This window comes from Pongo pygmaeus, chromosome 6 (assembly GCF_028885625.2).
Source record: "Pongo pygmaeus isolate AG05252 chromosome 6, NHGRI_mPonPyg2-v2.0_pri, whole genome shotgun sequence".
In the NCBI taxonomy this organism is placed as follows: Eukaryota; Metazoa; Chordata; class Mammalia; order Primates; family Hominidae; genus Pongo; species Pongo pygmaeus.
In genome coordinates, this window is record NC_072379.2 from 130033312 (window position 1) to 130057688 (window position 24377).

The 24377-nt window shown below is 43.8% G+C and overlaps 1 protein-coding gene across 2 annotated transcripts in view; it reads left to right on the top strand.

The window, feature by feature from the left end:
* MKLN1 (muskelin 1) overlaps positions 1 to 24377 on the top strand; it is a 399844-nt gene that overhangs the window by 13685 nt on the left and 361782 nt on the right. For both annotated transcript variants that reach the window (XM_063667815.1, XM_063667819.1), the window contains exon 2: positions 20590 to 20711. In XM_063667815.1, coding sequence (XP_063523885.1) covers positions 20683 to 20711 — 29 coding nt within the window. In that variant the 5' untranslated portion in view covers positions 20590 to 20682. The remainder of the gene's footprint in view (positions 1 to 20589; positions 20712 to 24377) is intronic.

Here is a 24377-nt window from a genome sequence, read left to right on the forward strand (position 1 = left end):
GGGCGCCTGTAGTCCCAGCTACACGGGAGGCTGAGGCAGGAGAATGGTGTGAACCCGCGAGGCGGACCTTGCAGTGAGCCAAGATAGCGCCACTGAAGTCTGGCCTGGGCAAAAGAGCAAGACTCTGTCTCAAAAAAAAAAAAAAAAAAAAAGTGTTGCTGCTATCAGGGCCGCTGTACAGAATATCAAAGAAGGACATGTTTGATTCTGTTCTAAGAACGTGGAGCTCTTCTACATAATAAAAGAGAGTGTCCTTGAATTAGAAATTTTAGGAAATACAGTAATAGATGTAGTTTAAACAATATTTAAAATGTTATGCCATCCTGTATCATTTAGTTATACCAAAGATCAGCAAACTTTTTCTATTTCTATAAAGGGCCAGAAAGGAAATAATCTAGGCCTTCCCGGCCCTACAGTCTCTGTCTCAGCTACTCAATTCTGCCATTGTGGTGCAAAGCAGCCACAGACAAAATTTAAATGAATGAACCTGGCCATATTCCAATAAAACGATTTTGAATTTCAAATAATTTTTATGTGTCATAAAATATCATTCTTCTTTTCACGTTTTCCAATCATTTAAAAATGTGATGGCCTGGGAAATAGCAAGACCTTGTCTCTACAAAGTACAAATAAAAATAGCTGGGTGTGGTGGCCTGTGACGAGGCGGGTGGATCACAAGGTCAGAAGTTCAAGACCAACCTCGCCAACATGGTGAAACCCTGTCTCTAGCAAAAATACAAAAATTAGCCAGGCATGGTGGCGGGCACCTATAATCCCAGGTACTTGGGAGGCTGAGGCAGGAGAATTGCTTGAACCTGGAAGGCAGAGGTTGCAGTGAGCCGAGATTGTGCCACTGCACTCTAGCCTGGGCAACAGAGTGAGACTCTGTCTCAAAAAAAAAAAAAAAATCTACTTCTTACATAGTACAGTACTGGGTATTATGGAGTTGAAGATAAAAGAGGATAGATAATTGATAAGTAGGTAGGTAGACTGACAGACAAAAGATCTAGTGACTGATAAGTTCCGTAAGAATTGTTCAGGTGTATCACAGTATCAATGTATAAGTGCAGTCTTTTAAAGCAACAATAGGCAGTCAGACAAAACTAAGTTTAAATCTGAGCTCTTTTGCATCTCAGCTGCATGACCTTGGGGTGATTACATACACCATATAAGCTTCAGTTTCCTCTTTTTGAAATGAGGATAATAACACCTACCTCTCAAGGAGGTTGCGAGAATTAAATAAGATCATGTATGTAAATCAGCAGGTGTAGTACCTGGGAAATGGTAGACAATGAGTAAATGGTAGCTGTTGTTGTAGTATTACAGCAATATGAAGGTAGGTAACTTATTCAAAAGAAGCACATAACCAAAGGCAAAGCAGAGTAACCTTGCAAGTCAAGAAGTCACAGACACATATAGAAACCCACAAACCTGGGGGCTGAACACCTGGCCGAGAACGTTTGGCTGAAAATAAAAGCAGAAGTGACATTGTCACAGGAGCATACAATAAGGCACCTGGCCAGTTGTCTTGCCTTTGTCTTCCCTAGCAACCAGCTTCTGGGTTGTCTAAGGAGCCCTACTTATAGGTCCAACCCCCAGCCTCCCTAGTACTTAAATGCTGGCTCAGACTGGAGAAAGTCACCATTAGTATCGGCCCCACCATTGTGCTTCCTTTCAGTCAGGTCAGCCATGGGGCCTCAGACATCTGTAGCTGCCTCCTATTGTGCTTCCCCACCCCTCTGCCCAATATGGGTTTCCACCTTGCCCTCAACACCTCAGTCTCTGGTCCTCCTGCCTTGTATCCCAGTCTCCCTTTGGATGTGGGTCCCTGTCTTGAACCCCAGCCTACTTTACCATGATCCTGATGTCTTCTTTAGCTTAGCTCTGACCAGTCATCTTTTGCAGAGGGCTGTATTCTGCTGCCTACACCCCTGCTGTGCTCTCCTCAAACCATGGGACATATGCGCCTTCCCCTTTATAGATAACCCATTGCTGGGGTAAGGCTAAACTGCTTGGTATTAACAGCTTCCTGAACTTTATGTGATTAAGAGACACAAGGTTTTGCAGAGGCCAGCTGCCCAAATCCAGGCTGGTTTCTGTATTCATAGCCCGTGCTCTAGGGAGCATCCCCCCCACCCCAGTCTTGGCTCATACCCTCTCTCCACTGGCTGTAGGCAGTCAACTACTCCTAGTATGCCTTGTGATCCTGTTATGGCAACATCAATAATGCTTTCCCAATACAAATGACAAAATTATTGGCACAGGGACACGATGTAGGGGTAATGGAGAACTTCAGCTTATCTGATATCTACTGACAGTCTCATTCTGCTGAAAAGTGATCATCAAATAAAGTTGGCATGACTTAAATTTAAACTAATTGCTTACTGAAGAGGTACTATTCTGTGCTTAATTCTAACCAGCTAAGAAAAATATGTTGGCAAAGTAGAAGTGACAAACAACTTAAAATAAGTGACCAGGGCAGCTTTGAATTTGTAATAGCCAAAGAAGGCAATTCCACACCTGCTAACCTGACATGAACGAGAGGAGCAAGTTAAGAGAAAATATGGACACAAGACTCCCTCTGGCCAGGAACTAGGAAATAAAGGGCAAGAGGAGTAATATGATTGGAAGTGTACATTTTTACAAAATCAGTGGTTTAAATGAAGAAAAGACGAGCATCTAAAAAAAGATCAGGCTAGGCACTGTGGCTCACACCTGTAATCCCAACACTTTGAGAAGCCCAGGCAGGAAGATTCCTTGAGGTCAGGAGTTCAAGACCAGCCTGGGCAACAAAGTGAGACCTCTGTCTCTGCAAAAAATAAAAAACAGCCGGGCACAGTGGCTCATGCCTGTAATCCCAGCACTTTGGGAGGCTGAGGCAGGAGGATCACGAGGTCAGGAGGCGGAGACCATCCTGGCTAACACAGTGAAACCCCGTCTCTATTAAAAATACAAAAAAAATTAGCCGGGCGTGGTGGTGGCCACCTATAGTCCCAGCTACTCAGGAGGCTGAGGCAGGAGAATGGCGTGAACCCAGGAGACAGAGCTTGCAGTGAGCTGAGATCGCACCACTGCACTCCAGCCTGGGCGACAGAGCGAGACTCCGTCTCAAAAAAAAAAAAAAAAGATAAATATAAATAAATAAATAAATAAATAAAAATCCAGAAAAAAGAAGATTAAAAAGATCAATCTGGTTGTTCTGGAAGTGTTCAGTTAAGCTTGTACATTTAAAGGATATGTACAAAAGGCAGGAGAAGGGGTATATAAAAAGGCTTCCTTCAAAAAGGAGGGCTCAGATCCGTGAGACCCATGAGAAAATGCCAGAAGAGCTAATGACCAGAGACAGCTGAGGTCTGGGAAAAGTATTGAAGACAACGAATTATGAATTTTTATTTTTGCTTATGTTTATAGTAAAGAATAATAAAGAAGAAAGGATAGTACCATTCAATGGGGCAGACTGTCATATGTGAGTAGTTAAGTGAAAAATAGAGTCATTTAACTATAGCATGTCCTAGATTCTAAGGTACAGATATCCCCCCATGTTTTTAATATTTCTAAAATGAGAATGTAGGTACATTTAACACGGCAGTGTTTTTTGGGAGGGCTCTCAAAACAGCCATTAAATGGTGGTGCATCCTACCATATGGTTCTGTTTGTTTGTTTTTCTGATGGAGTCTCACTCTTGTCGCCCAGGCTGGAGTGCAGCGGTACGATCTTGGCTCACTGCAACCTCCGCCTCTCAGGTTCAAGCCATTCTCCTGCCTCAGCCTCCTGAGTAGCGGGAGTTACAGGTGCGTGCCACCGTGCCTGACTAAATTTTGTATTTTTAGTAGAGATGGGGTTTCACCCTGTTGGCCAGGCTGGTCTTGAACTCCTGACCTCAGGTGACCCTCCTGCCTTGGCCTCCCAAAATGCTGGGATTACAGGCGTGAGCCATCGCACCCGGCCCATATGTTGATCTTAGAATAGAAGAAATATGGCCAGGTGTGGTGGCTCACGCCTGTAATCTCAGCACTTTCGGAGGCTGAGGTGGGCGGTTCACCTAAGGTTGGTAGTTTGAGACCAGCCTGACCAACATGGAAAAACTCCGTCTCTACTAAAAATAAAAAATTAGCCAGGCGTGGTGGTGCATGGCTGTAATCCCAGCTACTCGGGAGGCTGAGGCCAGAGAATCAATCGCTTGAGCCTGGGAGGCGGAGGCTGTGGTGAGCCAAGATCATGCCATTGCACTCTAACCTGGGCAACAAGAGCAAAACTCCATCTCAAAAAAAAGAAAGAAAAGAATAGAAGAAAATGGAATTGTTTTTCACTTAGTTCTGCTGGTATCAACCGCACTCAGCAGATGAAGGGTCTACTTGGGATCTTGGAAGTGGCAGTGTAGCCAGTGACCACTAAAAGGTGGGAAAGAGTCAGAAAGGAGTTTGGAGGCCACACGCAGAGGCATATTATCTCATGGAGCACACAGGGGAGAGTGGGCAAGTATGACTGAAGAACAGGAGTGCAGCAAATATTAGAGACAGGACAAGAAGGAAAAACTGATCAAAACCTCTGAGAAGGGGTAAAGAGAGCCCATTGCCGGTCCACAGAAGCCAAGTCACTGAACATGTGTTTCACAGAGGAGGATGGAATGGAGACAGGGGATGTGTGTTGAAAAGATCAGGCATGGCCAAGATGCAAGAAGGAATAAAGGAACTGCTGTGAAGATACTCAGAACAGTGTCTAACATGTGGTCAGATGGGAATGGCTTGCCCTGGGCAGGACATTTTGAACTGTGCCTGGAGCATAGTATGTGTCTACCACTGTGTCCTGCCTCTTCTGAACCAATTAAATGATTGACTTAAAGCCCTAGTGCTCCAGGGTCCAACTATGTGGCTTTGATTAACCATATAGAAGGCTCCTCTGAGAAGGTATTTAGATCAGGATGTGGGTTTGGGATCACAGATCAGGAAAAGACATTGTTAACTGGTATAAGCAAGACACTGAGTATTTTTGTTTTTGTTTGCTTGCTTAAAAAAGGACAAGAATGGTCCGAATAAGTAACCAGGGAACAAGGGAGCCAAAAGCCAGAAACATTACCAGAATAAATTCAGGGGAGAGTTGGAGCTGTGGTCTGTTTCTACTAGGTCTGCGGAACTCATGTTGAAGAAGGAATTTAGAGAACCTATAGATCAGTTGGCTGTGGAGGAAATTGTTCCAACCATATATGAGCAGGCCCCTAGACACTGTGATGTGTCCAAGTGGTCCCTATGCAGCTTGAACATAAAGAGAAGTATTGCCTCTGATTCAAAAAAAAAAAAAAAAAATGGAAAAACATGTGGCCAAGAAGAATGGAATACATTTCAGATGGATTAAAGAATTAAATGTGAAAAGTGACCCATATAATAGGGGTGATATGTGCTGAAAAGATGAAAGTAGTGTAAGAATTTTTGACCTTGGAGTGGTAAAGGCCTTCATGAGCAAAAAAGCAACAGTTTATGGTTTATAAAAGAAAAACATTGTACTTGAGAGGCTGAAGCAGGAGAATCACTTGAGTCCAGGACTTTGAATCCAGCCTGGGCAACATAGCAAGACTTTGTCTCTAAAAAAGAAGAAGAAAGAAAGAAAAACATTGATATATTTCATTGCTTAGAACCTTTAGCTTATGTAGATAAGACAGTAGCACAAACAAAATGAAAAGATACATGAGAAATTCTAGAAGATTTTTTTTTTCATAGGGTCTTGCTCTGTTGCCTAGGCTGGAATGCAGTGGCACATTCATAGCTCGCTGTAACCTTGAACTCCTGGGCTCAAGCAATCCTTCCAGGTAGCTAGGACAACAGGTGTGTGCCACCATGTCTGGATAATATTTTTTTTTTAGAGATGGGGCGTCCCTATGTTGCCCAGCCTGGTCTCGAACTCCTGGACTCACGTGATCCTTCCCCCTCAGCTTCCGGAGTAGCCAGGACCACAGGTGTGTGCCACTGCACCTATTTTTTTTTTTTTTTTTGGTAGAGACAGGATCTTGCTCTGTTGCCCAAGCTAGAGATTCTAGGACTTTATGTATATGACAAGCGATAGTGTCTTTAACATACAAACAACTCATACACTTACAAGAAAAAGACAAGATCTCAAAAGAAGAATGGGTAAAGAACAACAAAAGGAAAAAAAGGAAAAAAAAAGGAATTCAACTGGTCAATGAAAATGAAAATGGTCCAGTTTCATTATTAATGAATGAAAACGCAAATCAAAGTAAAACCCAGACGCCTTTGTGCCTAGCAAATTGTAAGAACTTTAAAATGATATCTTACATGGATAAAGGGTCAGGGAAATAAGCACTCTCATACCACATTGGGAATATTAATTGGTATAAGCCTTCTGAGAGCAATTTGGTATTGTGTGTTAAAAACCTTAACATACACAAACCACTCATTTAACAGCAATTTCACCTGTAAGACTTCATCCTAAGAAAATAACTAGAGGTACTAAGAAAATTTAATGTAGAAGAATATTTAGTGTAGCATTGTTTATAATATTAAATACTTAAAGATAACAAATGTCCAAAAAGAATTATTGCATAAATTTTGTGTATTCCCATGATGAAATGTATATATCCAATAAAAAGCAGGTTATGGAAGATATCATGACATCAGAAAAAGTTGGTCATTTATTATTTATTATTTAAAGACAGGGTCTCTCTCTGTCACCCAGGCTGTGCAGTGGCCTATCATAGCTCACTGCAGCCTTGACCTCCTGGGCTCAAGTGATCCTCCTGACTCAGCCTCTGAATTAGCTGGGACTACAAGGATGTGCCACCATACCCTGTGAATTTTTTAAAACTTTTTTTAGAGACAAGATCTTGCTATGTTGTCCAGATTGGTCTCGAACTCCCAGCCTCAAGGGATCATCCTGTCTCAGCCTCCCAAAGTGCTGAGATTACAGGTGTGAGCCACCATGCCCAGCTAGGTCATTTATTTTTAAATATATTTTCTCAGAAAAAAAGAAAGACTGGCCACAGAAAAATATTAACAGTGGCAATATTGTGGTAGTGGATTTATAATTGATTTTATTTTGTGGGTGTGATTTCTATAGTTAAGTTCACTTGGATAGACATGTGTGTTCTTATAGTCTGGATAAAGAAGAAATTTAAGATGAAATGGGAGCCAAGGTAAATGATAAAAGGATACATTTAAATTAGATAAAATTTAAATTTAGATGAGATTCAAATTTAAATGAGCTTCAAATCTTCTGATCCATACAAACTGTATCTAGGGATACAAAAGGAACTTCCAGGTGTGATTATAGACATGCTATGAGGAATCGCTGAGGATAGAACAAATACCATATGCCTAGGATTGGGCAACTATGCCAATTTTTAAAAGGGAAAATGGTGGATTCCAGAACCTACAGCCTGATAAGCTTAGTTTGGTTAGGGAAAGAAAGTTGGTATCAACGAGAGCCAACCTGGGTTCACTTAAGTACTTCCCAACCACTCTCCTTTCCTTATCTTCCACGTGCTTTAAGTCACGTAATCCTCATGCCAGACCTCTAAGGTAGATATTACTACCATTACCCCCATTTCACCGAAGTGGAGCCTGAGATCATAAATGTCAAGTGATTTGCCCAAGATCCTCTAGCTGGTTTAGCTTTTTCTGTAGATAATGTTAATATGTAAGAAGATGACAGACATATTTGTCATACCTGTCATTGGACAGAGGTTTTCAAGGGTTACTGGTGAACAATATAATGGACCATGGAACAGTATTATTCAGTATTATTAGTAGATGAAATGTTTTATTATTACATTTATTACTAATGTATTATTAGTAGATAAAATGATTACACACACAAATGTGGATTGGATGAGGTGGCTCATGCCTATAATCCAAGCACTTTGAGATAGGCTGAGGCAAGTGGATCGCTTGAGTCCAGGAATCCTAAGACCTGGACAACATAGTAAGACCTGTCACTACAACAAATACGAAAATTAGCTGGGTATAGTGGCGTGCAAGTAGCCTCCCAGCTACTTGGGAGGCTGAGGTGGGAGGATTGCTTGAGTCCAGGAAGTTGAAGCTGCAGTGAATTATAATCATGCCATTGCACTCCAGCCTGGGCAACAGAGGGAGACTCTGTCTCAAAAAAAAAAAAAAAAAAAAGGTTGGGTGTGGTGGCTCACACCTGTAATCTCAGGACTTTGGGAAGCCAAGGTGGGGGGATCGCTTGAGCTCAAGAGTTTGAGACCAGCCTGGGAAATATAGTGAGACCTCACCTCTACTTAAAAAAAATAAATAAAGAAATAAAATTTAGCCGAGCCTGGTGGTGTGCACCGTATTGCCAGCTACTCAGGAGGCTAAGGAGGGAGTATCACTTGAGCCCAGGAGTTCAAGGCTGCAGTGAGCTATGATCATGCAACTGCATCCAGCCTGGGCGATAAAGCAAGACTGTGTCTCAAATTAAAAAGTGCAGATTAATAGGACATTGCTTACCTGGAGTTTTCTAAGCGGTAATAATAACACCACTTCCCAAGTACTTATGTGCAAGGTTCTAAGCAAAAATGCTTTTCATTCATCATCTCAGTTAATCTTCCCCAGCAGCTGGAGAAACAGGTATTGTTATCCCCATTTTACAGATGAGCAAACCAAGGCTCAGGATGGTTTATGAACTTGCTTGTAATCACCAGATAGCTAGTGATTAGAAGAGCTCAGATTCGGTCACAGAAAGTCTGGTTTCAGAAGCCCTATGCTTAACTATTATACTAAAGTATCTTCTTTTGGTTATTGGCTCCTGTTATGCTCAAATTTTTTTATTAAAAGAAAGATGTATTAATCTTGAGGTATTACTTAAAAGGCATACTTCTGCTAGGGAATCAAAGTTGAGAGAATCAAAGAAAAGGAAGGCAAGAAAACCAACATTTATTGAGAACTTACATCAGGTATTATACTGCCCTGGTTTCAGACTCAGGACCACTTTGCAGTGCAGGTAGGATTAGCCCTATTTTCACTGATAAGCAGGTTGAGACTCAGAGAGATCACATGACATGTTCGAGGTCACTGGGCTATGTAACAAAACCAGAATTCGAATCCAGATCTGTCTGACTCCTAAACCTTTCCACTTTTTACTACTGGCTCATGAAAAGCCAATGTAAAAATACATAATAGTGGGAAAAAGTGTAAAATCTTGCAATTGGCTTTTAAAAGTCAATTGTGTAAATGTTAGATTTGGAAGACCTAGTATATCAACATTTCAAGTGCAAAAGATCTCAAGATTTGAGTTGATCATAAAACACCATGAGTCTGCAGTGTGGCTGTGAGAACACTCATACAATCTCAGGTGGCATTCACAGAAGGACTGTGTCCTGGAAAAGGGAAAGAATGTGCCTACTGGTTTCTAACTGCTATACCAGATGGAGAGAATTGTGATTAATTCTGAGTGCCACATTTTAAAAGGGACTTTGACAGACTAGGGTATGGTTATCCAGAAGAGAGCAGCCAACTAGTAACAAAAGACACACATACATACATACATACATCCATACATAACGACTGGATTATTTCACAGAGGTGAAATGATTGGGAAAGCCCCAGAGGTGGCTGGAAACCATTCTCAGTTAGCTGGAGGGCTGTCGTATGGAAAAAAGTCTTCTTATACTCGTGTGGCTCCAGAGGACAGAGCTATAGTTGGAAGGAGGTAGATTTGGGCCAATAAATGAGAAACCAAAGGCCAGGCGCGGTGGCTCACGCCTGTAATCCCAGCACTTTGGGAGGCCGAGGCGGGTGGATCACAAGGTCAGGAGATCAAGACTGGCCTGGCCAACATGGTGAAACCCTGTCTCTACTAAAAATACAAAAATTAGCTGGGCTTGGTGGCAGGCGCCTGTAGTCCCAGCTACTCATGAGGTTGAGACAGGAGAATCGCTTGAACCTGGGAGGTGGAGGTTGCAGTGAGCCAAGATCGAGCCGCAGCACTCCACCCTGGGTGACAGAGTGAGACTCCATCTCAAAAAGAAAGAAAGAAAGAGAGAGAGAGAGAGAGAGAGAAAGAAAGAAAGACCAGAGCATGACTGTGCCTTGCATATATTTTTAGGCCCTGAAGTACCAAGCCCGATGCTTTAGACATTGCAAGGACTCAACAAATATATATTGAATGGAATCAATGTGTTGCTGTACAAAAGCCCAACCAGCTGTCTTGTGGGGTAGTAGGCTCACTAGAGATTTTGAGCAGGAGCTAGATGGCCACTTGTACTCAGGACTCCCATTCCATAAAATAATTCCTACTCCTTGCCCAATTCCACCTTCCTTCCAGCCTTACCTGCTTCCCTCCTGGCCAATTTCAAAGACAAGTCTTCACTCAAGCCACTCCGGGCTGACTTCTTTTTTATTTTTAATTTTAATTTTAATTTTTTTTCTTTTTCTTTTCTTTTTTTTTTTTTTTGAGACAGATTCTCACTGTGTCTCCCAGGCTGAAGTGCAGTGGTGAGATGCCGGCTCACTGCAACCTCTGCTCCCATGTTCAAGCGATTCTCCTGCCTCAGCCTCCTGAGTAGCTGGGATTATAGGCACCTGCCACCATGCCCAGCTAATTTTTTGTATTTTTAGTAGAGATGAGGTTTCACCGTGTTAGCCAGGGTGGTCTCAATCTCCTGACCTTGTGATCCGCCCACCTCAGCCTCCCAAAGTGCTGGGATTACAGGCATGAGCCACCGCACCCAGCCTCTATTTTTATTTTTTTTATAGATAGGGTCTCACTATGTTGACCAGGCTGGTCTCAAACCCTGGGCTCAAGTGATCCTCCTGCCTCAGCCTTCCAAACTGCTGGGATTATAGGCATGAGCCACTGCACCCAGCCCAGGCTGACTTCTTTTTTGTTTGTTTGCTTGTTTGTTTGTTTTTGAGATGAAGTTTCAGTCTTGTCACCCAGGCTGGAGCACAATGGTGCGATCTCGGCTCACTGCAACCTCCGTCTCCCAGGTTCAAGTGATTCTCCTGCCTCAGCCTCCCGAGCAGCTGGGATTACAGGTGCCCGCCACCAAGCCCGGCTAAGTTTTGTATTTTTAGTAGAGACGGGGTTTCACCATGTTGGCCAGTCTGGTCTTGAACTCCTGACCTCAGTTGATCCACCTGCCTTGGCCTCTCAAAGTGCTGGGATTACAGGCATGAGCCACCACGCCCGGCCAGCTGACTTCTAATTCTCTAGAAACTGTGCTCATCAAGTCTTCTAATTACTAAGCCTTATCTTATACCTGGTCCGACCCCAGAGAGAGCTGTTGATCATTTTCTCTGGGAAGGTCTCATGTCTCTTTCCTTGCAGACCTCCCTCTGTCCCACTCTCATGCCGCATCTTTTCTCCTTTCCAGTCTATTGCCAGGGTCCTTCTCCATAGACAGCTGCCTCAGGCTTTTTTTCAGTGTTCTTTGCTTGGTCCTTTTCATTGTTTGTCTGCCCCCAAGATATCCTATTTATTACGAGGACTGAGCCACTGATGGGCCCGGACTCCTGAACCTATGCATTCAGCCCAGACCTCTCTCGTGATCTGCAGTCCTGTCATTCATTTGCACTGGATATCCCACAATTACTGTGAGCTTCATATCCTGCTCAGCATCCCCTCTGCACTTGCTCTCCTTCCCGCCTTTAGCTTAGTCAGTGTCATTGCACTTCAACCTTGGCCTGTCTCTCCTGCTCCCAAACCTCTATCTAATTGATAACTGTGTCCTCAGTGCTACTTCTAAATCCCCCTTGGACTTGTTACTACCCTTCACCCGACTGCTGCTATGGTGACTCAGACCTTAATCCCTTCTTTAGACTATTACAGTAGTCTTCTAATTGGCTTTGCTGGCTCAGTCTTCATCCTGCCACTAAAGTTTTTAATTTTTTAAAATATGAATGAGCACATCTTTCCACTCTTTAAGAAATGCTGATAGTTACTGTCTTCAGTATCAAGTCCAGATTCCTTAGCTGTAATCAAGGTTCCTCGCAATATAGCCACAACATACCTTAGCATTGATTTCTAGCCCACATCAGACTTCTCTCTTTTCTTGGAACAGTTTTCCCTCTCCACACCTTTGTGCCTGTTTTCATCCTATTCCTCTTACAAAAAAGCCACTTTTCTCTCCTTGCCAACTCATCTCCTCCTTCAGTGGTTCTAGGAAAAGAATCCACTTCCTTTTTCTTGTTTTTAGTTTGTTTTGAGATAGCGTCTTGCTCTGTCGCCCAGGCTGGCGTGCAGCAGAGCGATCTCGGCTCATTGCGACCTGCGTCTCCCAGGTTCAAGCGATTCTTCTGCCTCAGCCTCCCGAGTAGCTGGGACTACAGGCGCCCACCACCACGTCCGGCTAATTTTTGTATTTTTAGTACAGACGGGGTTTCACCATGCTGGTCAGGCTGGTCTCAAACTCGTGACCTCAGGTGATCTGCCCTCCTCCTCCCAAAGTGCTGGGATTACAGGCATGAGCCACTGCACCTGGCCTCTCTTCCACTTCCATGTCAGGAGTTTAGGGATGCATCAGAGTGAGAAATACAGTATTTAAGGCAATGGACTGGATTGAGAATTGCAGAGGGACAAGCCCAATGGGGCTGCCAATATTCAGACATTGGGAAGGGCCCAGCCAAAGAGACTGGGAGGGAACAATGAGGTAGGAGGGAACCTAGTGAGGTGTGATGGAAGATAAGGGTAGAAAGTGTTTTATCAGAAGGGGGTGAACATTGTGCCAAGAGGGTACTGAGAGGAGGAGTAAGATGAAGACTGTGAATTTGGATTTGATGTCATGGAGGTCATTGCGAGCTTCATCGGTGTGTTTTCAGTGGAGTAATAGGGGCAAAAGGCTGACTGGATTGGCTTCAAGAGATAGGCAGAAATGACGAAGTAGATGCTTGTTGAATGGGTAAAAGTCGGATGAATGAAGAAATAATGTCTTCGAGGGGATCCCATGATCGATCATGAACCAAAATAGATAAATGAGTTATTCTGAGTCTCTGAAAAACTCCTGAGTAGAAACAATGATGTGATTTCAGGGTGCAAAGTTTTGCGTAAGTGACAAGGGAATTCAGGTGGGATTACTCGGGCAGTAGGGTGAGTCTAGGGAGGGCTGTTTATGAGTTCTGTTGTGCTTGCAATTTTATCTCCTCCTGGCCCCAGTTCAAGAAGGCCTTCATGCAAGACTTCTCAGAGGGGGCCTCAGGGAAGAGCTGACCCTGCAGGGACTTGGGTGTAGGATTTTGAGAAATTATTTTCAAACACCTCTTGCAGGTGTGTGGTGTTCCTGAGAATAAGCCTTTCAGACTGACTCCCACCCTTTTTGGGGGGTGAGCAGCACCAAGTCTGCCTGGTCAGGAAGAGGTGAATATGAAAAACCTGATCCATCCAACATAGTGTATTAGAAAATGCCGTACTTCAAAATGTTTCTCTATAAAAATGTTATATTGAAATAATAATGGAGATGGACCAAGTGGTCGCCTAGAATTGGTGAATAAGCAGGCTGTTTATACCGGCTCCCCACTGGAGTACAACAGTAATGAAGTATGAAGAATACAAACCTGGGTAGACCAGACCCAAACTTTGATTTTGTGTTGTTCTCTGTGTCATTTTCCTCAAATGGTCAAAGCTTCAAAAGGCACTTTGGTACCGATTCCATATAGAATGTGCTTTTACTTACATGACTGAGGACAATACATTTCCCTTCATAGAAGCATTTTTGGGGATGTCCAGGGCCCAGACTGTGAAACAGAACCAGCCATAAAGTAACTGAACAACTCCCGTTGTACCACATGTCCTGCCGTTCTCCAAATGCATTGTCTGCTCTTATTTGTTGGTGTCTTTGCCCACGCTGTTCCCTGGAACACCCAAATGCCCTTCGTCCTGGCATGCTTAGCTCTGGGAGGACCTTCTACAGGAGGCCTTCCTCACCCACTCATACAAAGACAGAGCCCCAAACCACGTTTGCGTGTAGTTCAATCGCTACAACTACCACAGTGAACTTCAATGGTTTTCTCTTCTGGCTTTCCCATTGGACTGTGAGTTTCTTGAAGCTTGTGACTTTGTCTTAATTCTGGGGTTCCTAGGTTATTTTTTTGCATGCCACCACACCCAGCTACGGGGTCTCCCTGTGTTGCCCAGGCTGGTCTTGAACTCCTGGACTTAAGTGATCCACCCACCTCGGCCTTCCAAAATGCAGGGGTTACAGGTGTGAGCCATCACACTTGGCCCTTAATCATATTTCTATCCTGTGCATCTAGAATAGCGCCTGTACAGTTTGAGCACATAATCGTGTTTGTTGAATAGTTGCATAAAGGCTGGAGAGTGTGGATGAATGAATATATAAAAAGATCAGAAAAATGTTACCCCCCAAATTGAAGCTAATAAAAGAAAAAGAGTGTCAATGACTTTACATATATGCAGAATTTGTACATATAATGATTTTTTCCACATCCAGTTGAGACAAGATTATTGCAACGTAATGCGTATGGAAAGGGGAGTGATCCGTCTGTGACTTGTACTGTGTGTGGCACAAGATTGTGGAATGATGCTGATGAACATCAGAGCTGGGTAGTAGGAATTGATTGGTTTAATTCTAGATTTGTGAGAGAGATGTGATCTGTGAACATGAACATTTTTGTTTTGTTTTGTTTTTGTTTTTGTTTTTTGAGATGGAGTCTTGCTCTGTTGCCGAGGCTGGAGTGCAATGGTGCAATCTCGGCTCCCTGCAACCTCCGCCTCCTGGGTTCACGCAATTCTCCTGCCTCAGCCTCCCAAGTAGCTGGGATTATGTGCATGTGCCACCATACCCAGCTAATTTTTGTATTTTTAGTAGAGATGGGGTTTCACCATGTTGGCCAGGCTGGTCTTGAACTCCTGACCTCAGGTGATCCACCTGCCTCGGCCTCCCAAAGTTCTGGGATTACAGGTATGAGCCACTGCACCCAGACAGAACACATGAACATTTTGGTCCTTGTCTTGTCTTTTCTTTCTTTCTTTCTTTTTTTTTTTTGACAGTTTCGCTCTTGTTGCCCAGGCTGGAGTGCAATGGTGCGATCTCGGCTCACCACAACCTCCACCTCCCAGGTTCAAGCGATTCTCCTGCCTCAATCTCATGAGTAGCTGGGATTACAGGCATGTGCCACCACGCCCAGCTAATTTTGTATTTTTAGTGGAGACAAGGTTTCTCCATATTGGTCAGGCTGGTCTCAAACTCCAAACCTCAGGTGATCCACCCACCTCCGCCTCTGCCTCCCAAAGTGCTAGGATTACAGGCGTGAGCCACTGCGCCTGGCCAGAACACATGAACGTTTTGGTCCTTGTTATTTCTTTTAAGCAAAATATTTTTTGTTTTGAAATTGGAGCACAAGGTACACCTTAATAAATATGTTTATTTGAAGCATCATTTCATTAGTCATGGTTTTTAAATTTTTCATAAAAAATTTTAAAAATAAACCAGCCGTAACACCTCTGAAATGGAAGTTACACTGAACCAGTCATTTCATTTCCAGGTGCCTTGGTCTCTTTCATGCATAATTTGTAAAATGATAATAGCCTTTACTAGTATTTACATTGTAAAAGTGTTGTTACTGTAAATTAGATAGTCTAAAATGGGTTATGATGTCTTCTTTGAAAGACAAGCATCACACACAAATGAGGTATTATTATTTAGTTTTGCCTTTTCAAGCTCGTTAAATGAGAATTAGATGAAAACTCTGCTTTAAGCAATATTCAGCAGGTAAGTGACTATTGACTTGAGTGAAATGAAAAAAAAATTCTTCAGCTGAAAACTCAGTTTGTACAGCCTAGCCTATCTGTGCACGGGCAGAAATAGTGTATTTATATGTGATGTTTACCAATGTTCTTTATCTCCTCTCTGTGCTGTAATCACAAACTGAAGACAGTTAAGCCTTTCAGTTCAGTCATTGTATGCGTTTTGGAAAACCTAAGTCATCTGGAATGATTACAACTTAGAAATAATGTTTCCACGAATCAAGTCATGCTGCTAGCTTTCTTACTGATTTAGGGCCTAAATTAACTGTGCTAGGCCTTCACTTCCACTCCTGGTTCTTAGGATGGGGGACCTATTCCTGCAGTGTTTCAGGTTAGTTACCACTAAGGCCTATGTACACCTCATTATCACCCCCGACCAGGCCCAGGGCTTTCCTATCTTCTTCCTGGAATACACAGATAGGATGGTAGGAGAAGGGGCGTTGTGGAAATAAGATGTGAGGAATTGTGGATATCAGAAATTTCGTGTGAAGGTCTGAGGTCTGAAACAGTACCCTGGGAGGATTCAGGGTAACAGAGAGCCGGTGCTGATGGACCCATCCGTACAGCATCATTGTGGCCTCTGTGTGGTCTATTGGCTCTAACCCATTTCTGGCCCCTGCTCTTGGACTCCCCCCATCCCTCCCCTCTCATTCAAACCCCTTCTGGTGTCCTTCCATTAGGCCTTGACTCTCCTTCACTTCCCAGGGCCAACCTTCAGCACTGCTTGCAGTTACAGTCATCCGCTTTTCACCTGACCCATTTATTTTGGCTTCTGCATTTTGCTCCTAGAGAGGCCCCCTGCTTGGATAGCTGCCTGGCCAGCTGCAGAGCCAGCTGTTTGTTCCAGACTTCAAGGTGACTACACTCCTCTCCTCTCCCTCTGACTGGTCCTGATACATGGGCTGTGACAAGAAGTGAGAGATAGTGACAGTGTGACAATTGTGTCAGAACAGATTCATCCCTCTGTAGGTCATCTCACCAGTGGACTGCTCAGAGTTCAGGTGCACATTCATGCTTCACAGTGGGCTATGGACCAGGAAGTCTGTGTGGACCTCAGAGGCCTAGGGACAGGGGCAGGTGCAGAACAAGAGTTAGGAGGAGGACACAAAAGGCTGATTTGGTTTGCTCTGCAATTTTGGCCAAGACCAGTACTAGTTTTTGGGTCAACAGACAGGCCATGTCCTTCAAGAGCATTGGCATGAGGTCAGCTGAGCTGACACGCAGGTGGTAAGGGACCTCAGAGATCCTCTGAGGTAAGCCTAATGGTGGCCCACCTTCCTTGTCCTTGGAAAGAAACTTTAGGGATTATGTCTTCCACTTTTAAGGCAAACTTTTTGAAACAGGTGTCTGCATCCATTGGTTCCATTTACTCTTCAACTCACTATGACCTGACTGCTGCCTCCCTGAACCCTGCTCCCTGCCAAACTGGTCAGATATCTCCATGGTACTCACCTGTGGGTGCTTCTTAGTCTTTTTCTTGCTTGATCTCTCGATAGCATTTGCCTTTGTGGACCACAACCTACTCCTTGAAACATGCTTTTCCCTTGTTCTCTGGATACCTCACAATTCTTTTTTCCCTACCTTGCTGGCTACACATTCTCACTCTTTTTTTCAGGGGTCCTTTCTCTGCTCATCTCATATAGCTTGGATATTTGTGTCCTCCAACCTCACGTTGAAATTTCATCCCCAGCATTGGAGGTGGGGCCTGGTGGGAGGTGTTTGGATCATGGGGGTGGATCCCTCATGAATGGCTTGGTGCCTTTCTTGCTGTAATGAGTGAGTTCTCGCTCTATTAGTTCACATGAACACTGATGTCCAAAAGAGCAACACCTCCTCTTCTCACTCTTGCTCTCTCTCTGGCCATGTCATGTGACATGCCTGGTCCCCTTCACCTTCTGCCGTGAGTAAAAGCTTCCTGAGACCTTGCCAAAAGCAGATATGACTGCCATGCTTCTTATACAGCCTGCAGAACTGTGAGCCAAATAAACCTCTTTTCTTTAGAAATTACCCAGCTTCAGGCATTCCTTTTAAGCAACACAGAATGAACTAACACACCATCCTTTTGTTTTGTTTTGTTTTCTAAGACAGAGTCTCGCTTTGTCGAACAGGCTAGAGGGCAGTGGCACGATCTTGGCTCACTGCAATCTCCACCTCCCAGGTTCAAGCGATTCTTCTGCCTCAGCCTCCCGAGTAGCTGGGACTACAGGTGCGTGCCACCACGCCTGGCTAATTTTTTTGTCAGTATTTTTAGTAGAGACGGGGTTTCACCATGTTAGCCAGGATGGTCCCCATCTCCTGACCTCGTGATCCGCCCACCTTGGCCTCCCAAAGTGCTGGGATTATAGATGTGAGCCATCGCACCTGGCCTACACCATCCTTTATTTAAGCTTTGGTGTTATTCTGGCTTCTCTCTTTTTCTCTGCTCCTACACACCCTCCCGGGGCATCTCATTCATCGCTGTGAAGTCTCTTGTTGTCTGTCATGTATGGTTGACTCCTAAATGGATATCCTCAGATTTCTAGATCAAACTGCTTGCTGTTGCTCTGAATGTTCCCCAGTCATCACAAAACAAACACGTCGAAGGCTGAACTCAGCACCTTCACTCCAAAATCTCCTCAATTTCCTCTTCATATTTTTGCTGTCTTAGTGAATGATATCCACTATCCACCCAGTTGTCCAAGTCAAAAACCTGATCTCCAGTCTGGACTTTTCCCTCTTCAAAACTCCAACGTGTAATCCATCACGACTTTCAGTAGATTCTACGTCCTCGAGAATGTGGCTTGTACATTTCTCCATAATTTTGTGCTGCTCACCTTTCCAGTCTCATCTCTGACCACTCTAAGACTCTCTAAACTACTTTTAGTACTCACATACTCAGCATGCATAATCATTCATGTTCTTTCCAAAATGTACATATGTTGTGCCCTCCACCTGAAACAGACTTCCCCACCTCTTTATTTGGTTAACTCCTTCACACCTTGTAAGTGTCTGTGTACAAGTTACTAACTTCCAATTTTCCCTAAATCTGGGTTAGGTTACCTCCTAGGGCTCTCAGTACTTATCTCTTCATAACACGCTTCTCTATCACAGATGACTTTCCTGTTTCTACCTTGCTCTGTCCTGTGAGGTTCCTGTAAGTGCTTACGAGGACCTTATTTTTTCTATTCACCTTTGTATTCCTAACACCAACAAAGTATTTGGTACAAAAAACAGATGCTCAAGAAATGAATGAATGTGAATGTCAAAGATATCATTGTGAAAATATAAATTAAATTTCCAGCTGGGTGTGGTGGCTCACAACTGTAATCCCATCACTTCGGGAGGCCAGGGCAGCAGGGTTGCTGCAGCCCAGGAGTTTGAGACCAGCCTGGGCAACAAGGCAAGTCTCTCTCTACAAAAACAAAAAAAAGACAGGGCACAGTGGCTCACGCCTGTAATCCCAACACTTTGGGAGGTCGAGGTGGGCAGATCACCTGAGGTCAGGAGTTTCAGACCAGCCTGGCCAAAATGGCAAAACCCTGTCTCTACTAAAAATACAAAAAACACATTAGCCGGTTGTGGTGCTGTGTGCCTGTAATTCCAACTACTCGGGGGAGGGCTGAAGCAAGAGAATCGCTTGAACCTGGGAGGCGGAGCTTGCAGTGAGCCAAGATCGCGCCACTGTACTTCAGCCTGGGTGACAGAGCGAGACTCCATCTCAAAAAAAAAAAAAAAAATTAAAATGATAATAATAATAAAAAAAAAATTAGGCTGGGCGCGGTGGCTCATGCCTGTAATCCCAGCACTTTGGGAGGCCGAGACGGGCGGATCACAAGGTCAGGAGATCGAGATCATCCTGGTTAACACGGTGAAACCTCGTCTCTACTAAAAATACAAAAAATTAGCCGGGTGTGGCGGCGGGCGCCTGTAGTCCCAGCTACTCGGGAGGCTGAGGCAGGAGAATGGCGTGAACCCGGGAGGCGGAGCTTGCAGTGAGCTGAGATCGCCCCCACTGCACTCCAGCCTGGGTGACAGAGAGAAACTCCGTCTCAAAAAAAAAAAAAAAAAAAAAAAAAAAAAATTAGCCAGGTGTGGTGATGTGCACCTATAGTACCAACTAATCAGGGGGCTGAGATGGGAGGATCACTTGAGCCCAGGAGGTCGAGGCTGCACTGAGCCATGATAGCACCACTGCACTCCAGCTTAGGCAACAGAGTGAGACTCTGTCTCAAAATAATAATAATAAATAAAATTTCCAATCAGAGAAAGCAATTAGTATTTTACTCAACAAAGATTTGTCCAGTCCCTCAAACATTAAAGGGTTTTATTTAAACATTAAAACTATTGCTGGGCATGGTGGTGCACACCTGTAGTCCCAGCTACTTGGGAAGCTAAAGCAGGAGGATTGCTTGAGCCCAGGAGATTGAGTCCAGCCTGGGAAACATAGTGAGACCCCATCTCTTTTTAAAAAAAGATAAAAAAATTTAGAAGAACTTATCAACATTAGAATTGTAAGCAGAGGGGGCTAGGTGCAGTGGCCCATTGCCTACTGTAATCCCAGCACTTTGGGAGGTCAAGGTGGGTGGATCACTTGAGGTCAGGAGTTCAAGAACAGCTTGGCCAACATGGTGAAACCCCGCATCTACTGAAAAAAAAAAATTAGCTAGGTGTGGTGGTGCAAGCCTGTAATCTCAGCTACTCAGTAGGCTGAGGCATGAGAATCCCTTGAACCTAGGAGGCAGAGGTTGCAGTGAGCCGAGATCGTGCCACTGCACTCCAGCCTGGGCAACAGAGCAAGACTATGTCTCAAAAGAAAACAAAAAAAGAATTGCAAGCAGAGGGCAATTAATAGAGGTAGACTTCACACCTGTCCCTTGTGGGCTTCTTTTCCAGAGTTCCATATCCAGACTCTCAAACCATGTTTTGGGATCATCCAAACATTCCATCCTCCTGACTCCATAAACTATTGGATTCATAACCTGCTGCATGCTTGAAAACATGGGGATTGGAATTCGGTAAGTGTTGATGTTTTAGTTTTTTCTCTCTTTAGTTGTCAACAATGTACTGTACCTGTAGAGTAATGCTTTTCAAATTCTTCTCTCTGGAGTCTTCATCAGAGGATGTACTGGAGTCCTGACTAGTCTAGTTGTTTTCACAATGTTTGAATATGCTATGTGTACAAAGAAAAGTTGTGAAGTCTTCTGAGGAGTTTCATCCTTTCACATTTTCTCCTCTGTTTTATGAGTATTTAAATTCTTTGGCTGGGTGCAGTGGCTCATGCCTGTAATCTCAGCACTTTGGGAGGCCGAGGCGGGCAAATCACGAGGTCAGGAGTTCGAGACCAGTCTGGCCAACATGGCAAAACCCCATCTCTACTAAAAATACAAAAAATTGCTGGGCATGGTGGCAGGCGCCTGTAATCCCGCTACTTGGGAAATTGAGGCAGGAGAATTCCTTGAACCCAGGAGGCAGAAGTTGCAGCGAGCCAAGATCGTGTCACTGCGTGCCAGCCCAGGCGACAGTGCAAGACTCCATCTCAAAAAAAAAAAAACAAAAATTCTTCATCATTGCTCTATTGATATTTTCTAAAGTGACCTTACATAGAGAAAAGTGGATTTTTGGCTGGGCACAGTAGCTCATGTGTGTAATCCCAGTGTTTTGGAAGGCCAAGGCAGAAGGATTGCTTGAGGCTGGAAATCCAAGATCAGCCTGGGCAACATAGCAAGACCCCATCTCTACAAAAATTAAAAAATTATCTAGGACTACGGGTGGCATGTGCCTATAGACCCAGCTACTTGTGAGGCTGAGGCAGGAGGATCACTTGAGCCCAGGAGTTCGAGGCTGCAGTGAGCCATGATCACAACACTGCACTCTAGCCTAGGCAAGAGAGCAAGACCTTATCTCAAAAAAAATAAAAATAAAAATAAAAGTGGATTTTGAGAATCAGAAAGACTTGCTGCCCACTCTGGGCCAGTTTAATAATGCAGGACATGCATAGTTCAACCATACTCCAAAAACAACTCTGTTTTAGCCATATTGCCTATCGTCAACCCCACTCCATCCCCACTGTCAAATTTCTCTAGCCCCATAACTGATTTTGTTTTTCATAACACTTCTTTGTTTGTTGTCTACCTCGCCTCCTAGAATGTAAGCATTATGAGGGCAGGCAATTTTTTTGTTCAGCACTAGATGCTCAGCACTTGGAGTAGTAACTGGTACACAGAAGGCACTCAGTAAATATTTTTTGATTGAATGAATGATGTATTTTAAAAGTTTTTCTTTTGGCCGGGCTCAGTGGCTCACACCTATAATCCCAGCACTTTGGGAGGCTGAGGCGGGCAGATCATGAGGTCAGGAGATCGAGACCATCCTGTGAAACCCCGTCTCTACTAAAAAAAAATACAAAAAATTAGCCGGGTGTGGTGGTGGGCGCCTATAGTCCCAGCTACTCAGGAGGCCAAGGCAGGAGGATGGCATGAACCTGGGAGGCGGAACTTGCAGTGAGCCGAGATCATGCCACTGCACTCCAGCCTGGGTGACAGAGTGGGACTCTGTCTCAAAAAAAAAAAAAAGAAGTTTTTCTTTTTAATTTTTATACTTTTAAAAATAGAGATGAGGTTTTGCTATGTTACCCAGGCTGGTCTTGAATTCCTGGCCTCAAGCAATCCTCCTGCCTCAACCTCCCAAAGTGCTGGGGTTACAAGTATGAGCCACCACACCTGGCCCTTGTGGTTTTTTTTTTTTTTTTTTTGTCTTTTTAAAAAGGGTGATGCGGGCCGGGTACGGTGGCTCACACCTGTACTCCCAGCACTTTGGGAGGGTGAGGTGGGCAGATCACCTGAGATAAGGAGTTCAAGACTAGCCTGAGCAACATGGAGAAACCCTGCATCTACTAAAAATACGAAATTAGGCAGGCGTGGTGGCACACGCCTTTAATCCCAGCTACTCAGGAGGCTGAAGCAGGAGAATCGCTTGAACCCAGTAGGCAGAGGTTGCAGTGAGCCAAGATTGCACAATTGCACTCCAGCCTGGGCAACAGGATTGAAACTCTGTCCCCCAACCACCACCACCACCACTAACAACAACAACAACAAAAAAGAGGCTGATGCACATTCAGATCTCCAGGGATCTAATGAAAATCTGCTTTTTCCCCCGAACACTTTTATCGATGACTAAGACAATAACATTGATGGCCTGCTGAACAAATTTACAGATGACACACACTAGAAAGAATAACAAATAGGTTGGAGGATACAATCAGATTCTCTCCCCACCCCCAATCCTGACAAAATGTAATAATGAATCATATCAAACAATATAGAGTTTAATGGGTACCAATATAAAGTACTCAAAGATCCTCGAATTGTACAAGTACTGAGTGGGGGCGAGATGGCTTACAGCTACACACGGCAAGAAGATTTACAGTCTCCTGTTGATTGTAAGAAGATGATGAGTCAACACAGTGGGATGTAGCTTTAAAAAAAATCAATCTTTTGTTGTATTAATAGAAATATAATGTTCAAGAGGAGAACTAGTTCTCTAGTACTCACTGATGATCAGACCACATTTATTGTGTTTTATGAATTCTGGGCTTCAGACATTCAGAGACATTGATCAGCAAAGGATTATATGAGAAAAATAAAAAGGATAATAAGAAATCTGGTGCACAGAGTTATTCAGAAATAACAAAAAGATCCAAGGTTTTATGTAGGTGTGTAAGGGGGATGGTGATAACTAGCATATGTAGCTACCTTTCAAAGTTTGAGGTTATCTGGCAGAGGAGAGATTTGATCTCTTCTGGGTAATCCCAAATGGCAGATTGAGGGCCAATGAGTGGAAGATGTAAGCATGTATATTTCAACCCATTAACATTGGTTAACTGTTAGATTTGCCTAGCAGACAAATGGACAACCACTGGAGGTAGTAAATTCCCTGACCCTGGTGCCCGGAAGTGAGGCAGTCATGCCCCATTCACTGGGTACATTTGTGATAGAAGTTCAAACACTGGGGTGAGTAAGTGAGGAGAATAGATTTGTTTATAATATCAAACACATAGTGAGTGTGAACTGTATGGCAAGCACCATAATACGTGATTAATGAGGTTGTCATTTCTAATACATCAATCCCACTAGCTCATTTTACAGATGAGAAAGTGAGGCTTAGAGGGAGTAAGCAATTTGCCCAAGGTCTTACACCTTGGTACAAAGCAGATCTAGGATTTGAACCCAGGCAGTCAGATCTCAAACCTTAATTATTATTCTATGAGGACCCTAAGGTGGGCATGGTGGTACACGCTTGTAGTCCCAGATACTGGGGAGGATGAGGCAGGAGAATCACTAGAATCCAGGAGTTCAAGACTGCAGTGAGCTATGATCATGCCACTGCACTCCAGCTTGGGCATCAGAGCGAGACCTTGTCTCTAAAATAAGTAAATAAAAATAAAAGTAAAGTATAAAGACTTTTACTTCTAGAAAGCCGTTCTTTCCCACCTTGAGATCCTATCACTGTAATGAAATAATCAAACCAGGGAGTTTATCTCAAAGGGTGGATGATTCTATAGTACATAGTTTCCCTCTATATGTAATATGCAGGAACTGTATTAGTCTGGCCATTTGCCACTTGGGTATACTATATGGAACCCAGCATAGGACTTGGCACACAGTAGGTGGTGCTTGCTAATT